The 11,556-nt window shown below is 54.8% G+C and overlaps 1 protein-coding gene across 1 annotated transcript; it reads left to right on the top strand.

Annotated features, from left to right (window-relative positions):
• The first annotated feature begins 6,681 nt into the window (after positions 1-6,681).
• LOC128468858 (histone H1B-like) lies at positions 6,682-7,347 on the top strand. The gene has a single exon (XM_053450679.1). It carries the CDS (start codon positions 6,682-6,684, stop codon positions 7,345-7,347), a length of 666 nt encoding a protein of 221 aa, XP_053306654.1.
• The last annotated feature ends 4,209 nt before the right edge of the window (positions 7,348-11,556 follow it).

The following is an 11,556-nucleotide window of genomic DNA, read 5'->3' as shown; positions in this document are numbered from 1 at the left end:
AGCAGCAGCAGCAGTTTCACTTACCCCTACCTGGCTCTCCGAGCTAGGGCTCGTTTTGCCCACTGGACCATGCCGCTGGGGAGGAGTGCCGGTTGCCCTTCCTCCCATAATTGGTGACGGCCGCTGGGGAGGGTCGCCGCCTGCGCCCCCTCCCGGATGCTCGTGCTGGGGAGAGCCAGATAATGGGGGTGTAAGCAGTGCAGGGCAGAGGTCAGCGACTCTCTGCCCGGTTGCCAGTGCTTCTGCTGGTGCAGGGAATGGTGCTGGGCAGAGAACAGCGTCACTCTGCCCTGTGGCTAGCTCTTCCGCTGGTGGTTCCCTGCTAGCAGGTGGGGACCCTTCGCTGTGGGGCGGGCAGAGACCAGCAGCACTCTGCCCTGTTGCCGGCGTTTCAGTCAGCGCGAGGATTGCTGGTGCAGGACAGATGTCAGCGACTCTCTCTCCGGGTGTCACCACTGCTGGTTGGTCCTCGTTAGCCGGCAGGAACACTGTGCTGGGGGATGAGCAGAGGCCAGCAGCACTCTGCCCCGTGGCCGGCTCTTCTGCCGGTCTGGCATTTTGCGGTGCTGGGCAGAGGATCGCGTCGCACTGACCTGGTGGGTCCCTGCTAGCAGGCAGGGACCTTTCATTTTCGTGAGGGCAGAGGCCAGCGGCACTCTGCCCCGGTGCCGGCGCTTCAGCCGGAGTAGGAGGGGCGCATGGTGCTGGGCAGAGAACAGCGTCCCTCTGCCCTGTTGCCGGCATTTCAGCCAGCGCGAGGAATGCTGGTGCAGGACAGAGGTCAGCGACTCTCTCTCCGGGTGCCAGCACTTCTGGTTGGTCCTCGTTAGCCGGCGGGAACACTGTGCTGGGGGATGAGCAGAGGCCAGCAGCACTCTGCCCCGTGGCCGGCTCTTCTGCCAGTCTGGCATTTTGCAGTGCTGGGCAGAGGATCGCGTCGCACTGCCCTGGTGGGTCCCTGCTAGCAGGCAGGGACCTTTCACTGTGGGGCGGGCAGAGGCCAGCGGCACTCTGCCCCGCTGCCGGCACTTCAGCCGGGGGAGGAGGGGCGCATGGTGCTGGGCAGAGAACAGCGTCCCTCTGCCCTGTTGTCGGCGCTTCTGCTGCCTCTAGTGGAAACCCATAGACCGCTGCCTCAAATTCCGGCGACTGCATGCGGTCCATAATCGCCCGGAAGACTTCCTCCCAAAAGTGATTGCCCACTTTCACCTCTTCGGGCTCTGGCTGCAATACCAGGGGCAGAGTGGCTGAACCTTCAAGTCCAGAGGCTTGCCAATTACAGTGAGCGGCCTCCGGAGCTCGCTCTGTGACATCTGTCGGCTCACACTGCAGGGCGTAGCTCCCCTCGAACAGCGCCAAGTATTCTGCCTCGAGGCACCATTCTCTGTCTACTAGTCTCTCAAGGTCTTGGCTGAGTTCACTTGTTGCAGTGGGCGGCAGGGCTCTCCGGCGCTTGTCACAAATGTCCCACCATCGGTCCATGTTGCCATTGCCAAAGACACCCCTTTCCTCGAATGCCTCCCACAACAGGCCAGGCCCGCCAACATCCATCCCTTCCGGAGAATGGGGCTTTCTGGATTTTCGCTGCGGGCCTCGGGCTTCCCAGTATATGGCTCGGTACTCCTCTTCGAGCCCAATCTCCTGTCGGACCAGCCTCTCTAGCTCTGCAACCTCACCTGGAGATGCAGGTCCCCCGAACAAGTAGAGCCTCCCATTCACCTGGTCCCTGATTCGTTGTTCTAGGGTGGGCAGATGTGTACCTTGGCGGGCACTCCACTTTTCTAGGGCCGCTCTCCATCTCACGAGCCGGGCTTGGGTCCGTCTCTCAAACTCCCATACTGGAGTCTCCGATTCGAGGGTCTCGACTCCCCTCCAAGTCACCCCGCATCCCGGTGACTGTTCAATCCACTCCATCTGTGGATCCGTTTGGCTCTTCCTCGCCAGGGTATAACTTTGTTCTGCGGCTAGTTGCTTTGGTCCGCTCTGGCCTGGAAGGAGTAGATCCCACCGTTTGCCACCAATGTGACGGATCGTCCTGTGCCCCAGACTGGACACATCCGCCCGTCAGCTCCTTCCCTCTCCCAGTAAGCGGACACGCTGTGGCTGTCCGAAGAAAGCAGTCACAGACCAGCACTTCCCTCAATCATGAGACAGAACTTCATGCTTTGAGGGTAAAACAGAACTCCCTTTATTACAAACACACAGAACTTATATACAATCTCCATTCACTGTGCACCAAACCCAACCCCCAATCCTATCAGCCACATCCCATCACAAATCCCATCAGCCACATCCCCTCACAAATCCCATCAGTATACAGGGGATGTATCAGGTGAGGGGATTAAGGGATACAATGGGTTCCCCCACCTGTGTTATCCCCCCTGTAGTGCGGGTGCCGTCTGGGCAGATAGGGCTGTGCTGGCTGATTAAGAGCCCCAGCCAGATTATAGGATCGTCTCTTTGAAGGCTGGAGCTGCAGCCACATTCAAACTGGGTACACATAAATGTAATAATAATAATAACAGTGAAGACGAGACATGGTTCGTCACACCACCCTCAAAGAAACACGACACAATCATGGTGGTGATTGATAGACCTTGTTCCTGGATACTGTGTTCCGGCTTCATGGATTACCACACACCATCACTTCAGACCGTGGAGTACAATTCACGTCTCGTTTCTGGAAGGTGTTCTGCCGCAATCTACACATTCGCCCCACCTTGTCCACAGCGTTTCATCCACAAACCAACGGTCAGACTGAACGTCTAAATCAAATATTAGAACATTATCTAAGATGTTACACCACGCACCTTCAGAATGATTGGCTCCAGTTCCTCCCTTCCGCAGAATTTACCTACAACAATCAAAAACAACGATCTATAAAGATGTCACCTGTGACGGCCCCGGGTTAATCAGTGCCGTCTGTGATAGTTCTTGTTTGTGATACCTGCATTTCCCTGTATATGTTGTGATTATGGTGTGTGCTTTTGTTCCCCTTGTTTGCTACCCTGTCCAGGTGCCACATGTCCTGCCCCCTCCCTCCTTACACAGACTACAGTAGAGACCCCCTACTGGGCTGAGTGCTAATACTCAGTCATATGCAAAGGAGGGCAGGATGTAATTCCCTTGTGTCTATTGGACGCAATTCCCTTGTGTCTATTGGACGCAATTCCCTTGTGTCTATTGGACGCAATTCCCTTGTGTGTCGATTGGACGTAACTCAATCCTTTGTACTGTTTAAATACCCCTGTGTTCCCAAATAAAGAGAGTTCCTGTTTTACCTCACTACGAGTCCTGTCTTGTTATTGAGGTAAGCCTCAGTGCTGCCCTTATTAGGGCCGTAGGGTGCTGTATTGCTATACTTCAGTATACTACAGTACGGCCGAGGTTCCTGAAGAGCTGTGTTATCTGCTATGATCACGTATTGTCCTTTTCAGGACGATAGCCACCCTGTGTAGCTCAGTTTCGGCTAGCCACAGACAGTGAAGGGGTTAATATCTGGTGCCCCGGTGGCCATGGGGCGAAGGAAGCAACGTTCGGCGGGCGTACCCAGTCGGGGTACAGGTCGGTCCCGTCACATCACCATTCTATGTGAACTATGGGTACCACCCCATTATGATTCCAGGTCTGCCAACCGCACCCACGATTTCCGGAATTTCAGATCGAGTCACCACTTTAACAAGGCAATTTCGAGTCCTGAAGCAAAATTTAATCAAAGCCCGTAAAGCCTACAAATTATATGCGGATCGCCATCGTTCCAGTCCCCCTACTTACCACTGCGGCGATAAAGTCTGGCTATCCACAAGTCATTTGCGCTTGCAGATCCCCTCCAAGAAACTGGGACCTAAGTTCATTGGCCCATACAGCATCACAAAGATCATCAACCCAGTGACAGTGCAGCTGAAACTCCCCTCTACCTGTCGGGTCCATCCGGTATTCCATGTGTCACTGATCAAACCTTGGGTAGCCAATCCTTTTCCTAACCGGATACCTCCTCCTCCGGCTCCAGTTGTCATCGATGGAGTTGAAGAATACGTGGTACAAAGAATTGTCGATTCCAGGATCCATCGAGGACATCTCGAATACCTGATACAATGGAAGGGGTATAGCCCGGAAGAGAATACCTGGGAACCTGCGAGTCAGGTCCACGCTCCGATGTGTGTTCAAAGATTTCACAAATTACATCCCCTCAAGCCAGGTCATCCACGCACCCGGAGGTCGCGTCTCGCGGAGGAATCCTGTAAGGCACCTACCTTAAGTGGCTCCCGGACGTCCTCTTCTCCCTCCCGGCTGAAACGCCGGCACCGTTCGCTGGAGTATGAAGCAGCCGCTCGCGCGTGCGGCCGCTTCATGCATATTTATGAGGCTGACCGCCGATTGGATTCCGCTGCGTTGCTATGGCTACGCAGGACGCGATCACGTCCCAGACGTCGGGGAACACCCCCCCGTCTCTCTCAGTGTGTCCAGTGCTCAGTTATACTGATCCCTTCTGTATATCGTGAGCTCCTCCAGTGTGTATATTTACTTCTCTCGTTATCCCGGTATCCGACCCTGGTCTGCTAAACGGCTCTCGTGTTATCTCTGGCTTCCTGACTCTGGCTCTCCCTGCAACGTTGTGTACCTCTGGCATCCTGACCCTGGCTATCCATACCGACTACGTGTACCTCTGGCTTCCTGACCCTGGCTATCTAAACGGTTCCTGTGTATCTCTGACGTCCCGACCCTGGTCTGCTAAACGGCTTCTCTCTGACCACTCGTGCTTACAGTTCACTGCCAAGTGCCCTGTTAACCTCACCAGGCCCCTTGTGTGTGTTCTGTTTCTGAGCAAGTGTGTTCCAGTCCTGCATTTCGGATTCCTCCTAGTAAGACGAACCTCACACCCAGCCATCGGGACCATATCGAGGAAGGCCCCGGCGCAAAGTGGTTCAAGGTGTTGGTCAGGAAGAAGACTGGGGAATTTTACACGAGGCTGACATCGTACAAGCCATTGCGGGGGTCAACCGCCATCATCACTGCCAGCCTGTGTTACTCAATGGAAAAGCGGCCAGGGGGCTCCGTGATTCCGGAGCCACCTTAACCATGGTGGATCCCCAGAGGGTACCAGTACCCGGTAACAACTGGAAAATTTGTGGCAGTACGAGTCGCAGGGGGCAAAGTATATCGAATCCCTACCGCTCAGGTGCATCTGGACTCATGACTGGGCTTCCAGAGGAAATTCTACTGGGCAACGACTTAGGCCATCTCACCTCCACATTTGGCCCCTCCAAGCCTGCGGAAGCACACCCTGTAACCACCCGGCTACAAGCCCAACAAACCAAGCCACCTCCCTCCGAAGAGACCCAGGTAAGACCCACTGACCTTGAGTCTGTCCCCGACCTCCTCACCTGGGACTCCCCGACAGACTCCAGTAAGGAAGTACAACAGGACGACACCCTAGCAGTGTACCGACAGAAGGCTCTCAGTAAGCCTGGGGGGATGGACGACTTCTGGTTCCATTGGGAAGGGGACAGACTCTATCGTAGTGCCGCGGATGGGGGGAAACAGACTGGTAAAGCGCCCAGGCCACAGCTAGTGATACCCCAGAAATATAGGGCAGACATACTACGCATCGGACATGTCATTCCCTTGGCCGGACATTTAGGACAGAGAAAAACGAGGTATAGAATCACCCAGAACTTTTTTTGGCCTGGTATCTCCGGGGACATTAGGGACTACTGGCGCACTTGCGAGATCTGCCAGCGGGTATGCAAGAGAGGGGATCATCTGAAAGCTAAATTAAGACCCCTGCCCATAGTGCAAGAACCCTTCAGCCGGGTTGCAGTCGATCTTATTGGCCCGTTAGCTAAGCCAAGCTCCACGGGGAAGAAATATATACTTACCGTGGTGGACTATGCCACCCGGTACCCTGAGGCTGTAGCATTAAGCAACATCCAAGCCAAAACCATAGCGGAGGCGCTGTTGCAAATATTCTCCCGGGTGGGGTTTCCCCAGGAGCTGCTGTCCGATCAAGGGACACAGTTCACCGCAGAGGTAACCCAACAGCTCTGGAAGTTGTGCGGCATTAAACCCCTTTATTGCTCCGCAAACCAATGGGTTATGCGAGAGATTTAATGGCACTCTGAAGCAGATGCTTCGGACCTTTGCCTGCAGAGCACAAGAACTGGGAGCGCCACCTGCCCCATCTCTTGTTTGCCTACCGGGAAGTCCCACAGGAATCCACAGGGTTCTCCCCCTTTGAGCTGTTATACGGCCGGAGGGTTCGAGGCCCCTTAGACCTCCTACGGGAACACTGGGAAGGCACGGTACCAACAGACGACCCGTCCGTAGTTACCTATGTATTGGGGCTCCGAGATAGGCTCCAGAGATACACGACCCCAGTGAAGGACAATCTCCAGAGAGCTCAGGGCAGACAGAAGAGGTGGTATGACAGGACGGCTAGGGATCGAACCTTCCAGATAGGGCAAAAAGTATTGGCTCTCCGTCCGGTCAAGCAAAACAAACTGCAGGCAGCCTGGCAGGGTGAAGGAAGCAACGTTCGGCGGGCGTACCCAGCCTGGGTACAGGTCGGTCCCGTCACATTGCTGGTAGCGGTGGGATGCTTCCTCAGTACCGAGACAGCCCAACCACTACCGGGACTAACAGGCTTGGGGAGGGAGATGTGACGTCCAGTGAGGCAGTGAGATGACCGAGACAGCTCCTTCCCCGGCGCCTCCCCCGGCAGAAACCTCTGCCAAGAAGAAACAGCCGAAGAAGCCGGCAGCTGCAAAAAGCCGTCCTGTGAAGTCCGGTCCCAGTGTCTCCGAGCTGATTGTGAAAGCAGTCTCTGCGTCCAAGGAGCGCAGCGGAGTGTCTCTCGCAGCTCTTAAAAAAGCACTCGCTGCTGGCGGCTACGACGTAGAAAAGAATAACAGCCGCCTGAAGCTCGCTCTCAAGGGTCTGGTGTCTAAAGAGACCCTGATCCAGCTGAAAGGAAGCGGTGCTTCTGGTTCTTTCAAGCTGAACAAGAAGCAGCTGGAGAGCAAAGAGAAGACATCAAAGAAGAAGGAAACTCCCGTAAAGCCTAAAAAAGCAGCCCCTAAGAAGGTTGTGAAGTCGCCCAAGAAAGCCCCTGCAGGAGTGAAGAAAAGCCCAAAAAAGATTAAGAAACTGTCGGCCGCTGCCAAGAGTCCCAAGAAGCCTAAGGTTGTTAAGGTGAAGAAAGCTGGCAAGAGCCCAGCTAAAAAGGTCACAAAGCCCAAGGCAGTCAAAAGCCGCGCAAAGCCCAAGGCTGCCAAAAGCCCCGCAAAGCCCAAGGCTGCCAAAAGCCCCGCTAAGCCACAGGCTAAAAAGGCAGCCCCCAAAAAGTGAGAAGGGGGGGGCGTAGGTTTTGGAGCGCCTCTGGTGTGTGCTTTCCAACTTAATTCTTCACACAAAAGGTTCTTTTCAGAACCATCATGTCCTCCGAAAAAGAGAAAATAGGCGTTGAATCACCCGGCCGCTGCTATGTGGGCCACCCGCTGAAAGCCTAGCCCCATACTTGTGTGTTATGCATGGATTCACATATTCGGCCAGCGCGCTCGCTCGGAGCTCGGTCCGTAACATAATAGATGTGACGGATCGTCCTGTGCCCCAGACTGGACACATCCGCCCGTCAGCTCCTTCCCTCTCCCAGTAAGCGGACACGCTGTGGCTGTCCGAAGAAAGCAGTCACAGACCAGCACTTCCCTCAATCATGAGACAGAACTTCATGCTTTGAGGTTAAAAACAGAACTCCCTTTATTACAAACACACAGAACTTATATACAATCTCCATTCACTGTGCACCAAACCCAACCCCCAATCCCATCAGTCACATCCCCTCACAAATCCCATCAGTATACAGGGGATGTATCAGGTGAGGGGATTAAGGGATACAATGGGTTCCCCCACCTGTGTTATCCCCCCTGTAGTGCGGGTGCCGTCTGGGCAGATAGGGCTGTGCTGGCTGATTAAGAGCCCCAGCCAGATTATAGGATCGTCTCTTTGAAGGCTGGAGCTGCAGCCACATTCAAACCGGGTACACATAAATATAATAATAATAATAACAGTGAGGATCAGACAGGGTTCGTCACATTACTCCCCTCTTGTGCAAACGTCCGGCAGACACAGCCAGATCCCTAACGGATCGGCTTGGGGATGACCGGGCCTCTACCGTCTCTAGTCCTGCGGGGTAGGGAGAGCGGGCGTGCGGCCTCTGGGGCACCCTGGCAGCCCCATGTCAGTCACCCAGGCTCCTAGGCCTGGCCCGTAGTCAAAGGGTAAGAGGCCAGCCCAGAAGCCTCTCCAATGGGCAGCCCTCTTTAGTCTCCTCTGCAGGCATGGGAGACCTTTCTCCAGGGCTTCCTTTCCCCTCTGGGCCCTCAGCCCAGACTCGGCTCCCTCCCAACCTGATGGAACCCTCCCATGGTTACCCTGACTACGGGCTTGTCCCGAGTCCGCTCCACATTCCCCCACCCAAACAACAAGAGCCCACTCCAAAGCAGCAGCAGTTTCACTTACCCCTACCTGGCTCTCCGAGCTAGGGCTCGTTTTGCCCACTGGACCATGCCGCTGGGGAGGAGTGCCGGTTGCCCTTCCTCCCATAATTGGTGACGGCCGCTGGGGAGGGTCGCCGCCTGCGCCCCCTCCCGGACGCTCGTGCTGGGGAGAGCCAGATAATGGGGGTGTAAGCAGTGCAGGGCAGAGGTCAGCGACTCTCTGCCCGGTTGCCAGTGCTTCTGCTGGTGCAGGGAATGGTGCTGGGCAGAGAACAGCGTCACTCTGTCCTGTGGCTAGCTCTTCCGCTGGTGGTTCCCTGCTAGCAGGTGGGGACCCTTCGCTGTGGGGCGGGCAGAGACCAGCAGCACTCTGCCCTGTTGCCGGCGTTTCAGTCAGCGCGAGGATTGCTGGTGCAGGACAGATGTCAGCGACTCTCTCTCCGGGTGTCAGCACTGCTGGTTGGTCCTCGTTAGCCGGCAGGAACACTGTGCTGGGGGATGAGCAGAGGCCAGCAGCACTCTGCCCCGTGGCCGGCTCTTCTGCCGGTCTGGCATTTTGCGGTGCTGGGCAGAGGATCGCGTCGCCCTGCCCTGGTGGGTCCCTGCTAGCAGGCAGGGACCTTTCCTTTTCGTGAGGGCAGAGGCCAGCGGCACTCTGCCCCGGTGCCGGCGCTTCAGCCGGAGTAGGAGGGGCTCATGGTGCTGGGCAGAGAACAGCGTCCCTCTGCCCTGTTGCCGGCGTTTCAGCCAGCGCGAGGATTGCTGGTGCAGGACAGAGGTCAGCGACTCTCTCTCCGGGTGCCAGCACTTCTGGTTGGTCCTCGTTAGCCGGCGGGAACACTGTGCTGGGGGATGAGCAGAGGCCAGCAGCACTCTGCCCCGTGGCCGGCTCTTCTGCCAGTCTGGCATTTTGCAGTGCTGGGCAGAGGATCACGTCGCACTGCCCTGGTGGGTCCCTGCTAGCAGGCAGGGACCTTTCACTGTGGGGCGGGCAGAGGCCAGCGGCACTCTGCCCCGCTGCCGGCACTTCAGCCGGGGGAGGAGGGGCGCATGGTGCTGGGCAGAGAACAGCGTCCCTCTGCCCTGTTGTCGGCGCTTCTGCCGCCTCTAGTGGAAACCCATAGACCGCTGCCTCAAATTCCGGCGACTGCATGCGGTCCATAATCGCCCGGAAGACTTCCTCCCAAAAGTGATTGCCCACTTTCACCTCTTCGGGCTCTGGCTGCAATACCAGGGGCAGAGTGGCTGAACCTTCAAGTCCGGAGGCTTGCCAATTACAGTGAGCGGCCTCCGGAGCTCGCTCTGTAACATCTGTCGGCTCACACTGCAGGGCGTAGCTCCCCTCGAACAGCGCCAAGTATTCTGCCTCGAGGCACCATTCTCTGTCTACTAGTCTCTCAAGGTCTTGGCTGAGTTCACTTGTTGCAGTGGGCGGCAGGGCTCTCCGGCGCTTGTCACTAATGTCCCACCATCGGTCCATGTTGCCATTGCCAAAGACACCCCTTTCCTCGAATGCCTCCCACAACAGGCCAGGCCCGCCAACATCCATCCCTTCCGGAGAATGGGGCTTTCTGGATTTTCGCTGCGGGCCTCGGGCTTCCCAGTATATGGCTCGGTACTCCTCTTCGAGCCCAATCTCCTGTCGGACCAGCCTCTCTAGCTCTGCAACCTCACCTGGAGATGCAGGTCCCAACCAGAGGGGGCGCTCTACTGGACTTAATATTAACCAACAGACCTGACAGAGTAACTAATGTGCAGGTCAGAGGGCACCTAGGAAATAGTGATCACAATATAATACATTATAACTTGTCGTTCAATAAGGGAACTCTTAGAGGAGCCACACGAACTATGAACTTTAGGAAGGCAAAGTTTGATCAACTAAGAGAAGCCCTTAACACTGTAAATTGGGAAAATGTCCTCAAAAACAAAAGCACAGATACTAAATGGGAGATTTTTCAAAATATCTTAAATTCTCACTGTGAAAAGTACATACCGTATGGGAATAAAAGAGTCAGGAGCAAGAGAAAACCAATGTGGATAAATAAAAATGTAAAGGTGGCAATAAATGGCAAAAAAAAAGGCATTTAAGCTACTAAAACAGGAAGGCAGTGAGGAAGTGTGACGGCCCCGGGTTAATCGGTGCCGTCTGTGATAGTTCTTGTTTGTGATACCTGCATTTCCCAGTATATGTTGTGATTATGGTGTGTGCTTTTGTTCCCCTTGTTTGCTACCCTGTCCAGGTGCCACATGTCCTGCCCCCTCCCTCCTTACACAGACTACAGTAGAGACCCCCTACTGGGCTGAGTGCTAATACTCAGTCATATGCAAAGGAGGGCAGGATGTAATTCCCTTGTGTCTATTGGACGCAATTCCCTTGTGTCTATTGGACGCAATTCCCTTGTGTGTCGATTGGACGTAACTCAATCCTTTGTACTGTTTAAATACCCCTGTGTTCCCAAATAAAGAGAGTTCCTGTTTTACCTCACTACGAGTCCTGTCTTGTTATTGAGGTAAGCCTCGGTGCTGCCCTTATTAGGGCGGTAGGGTGCTGTATTGCTATACTTCAGTATACTACAGTACGGCCGAGGTTCCTGAAGAGCTGTGTTCTCTGCTATGATCGCGTATTGTCCTTTTCAGGACGATAGCCACCCTGTGTAGCTCAGTTTCGGCTAGCCACAGACAGTGAAGGGGTTAATCTCTGGTGCCCCGGTGGCCATGGGGCGAAGGAAGCAACGTTCGGCGGGCGTACCCAGTCGGGGTACAGGTCGGTCCCGTCACAGGAAGCACTAAGAAGCTATCGGGAAAAAAATAAAATATGTAAAAATCAGATAAAAGCAGCAAAAGTGGCGACAGAAAGACTCATTGCCAAAGAGAGTAAAACAAACCCCAAAATGTTCTTTAACTATATAAATAGTAAAAAGGTTAAAAATGAAAGCGTCGGCCCCTTAAAAAGTAATGAGGGAGAAGTTATAGACGGGGATCAGGAAAAAGCGAATCTATTAAATATATTCTTCTCTGCTGTATTCACAGAGGAAAATGAAATGCCAGGTAATATACAGCA

This window comes from Spea bombifrons, chromosome 11, assembly GCF_027358695.1.
Source record: "Spea bombifrons isolate aSpeBom1 chromosome 11, aSpeBom1.2.pri, whole genome shotgun sequence".
NCBI classification, from domain to species: Eukaryota; Metazoa; Chordata; class Amphibia; order Anura; family Pelobatidae; genus Spea; species Spea bombifrons.
This window is presented reverse-complemented; position numbering and strand designations above follow the sequence as displayed.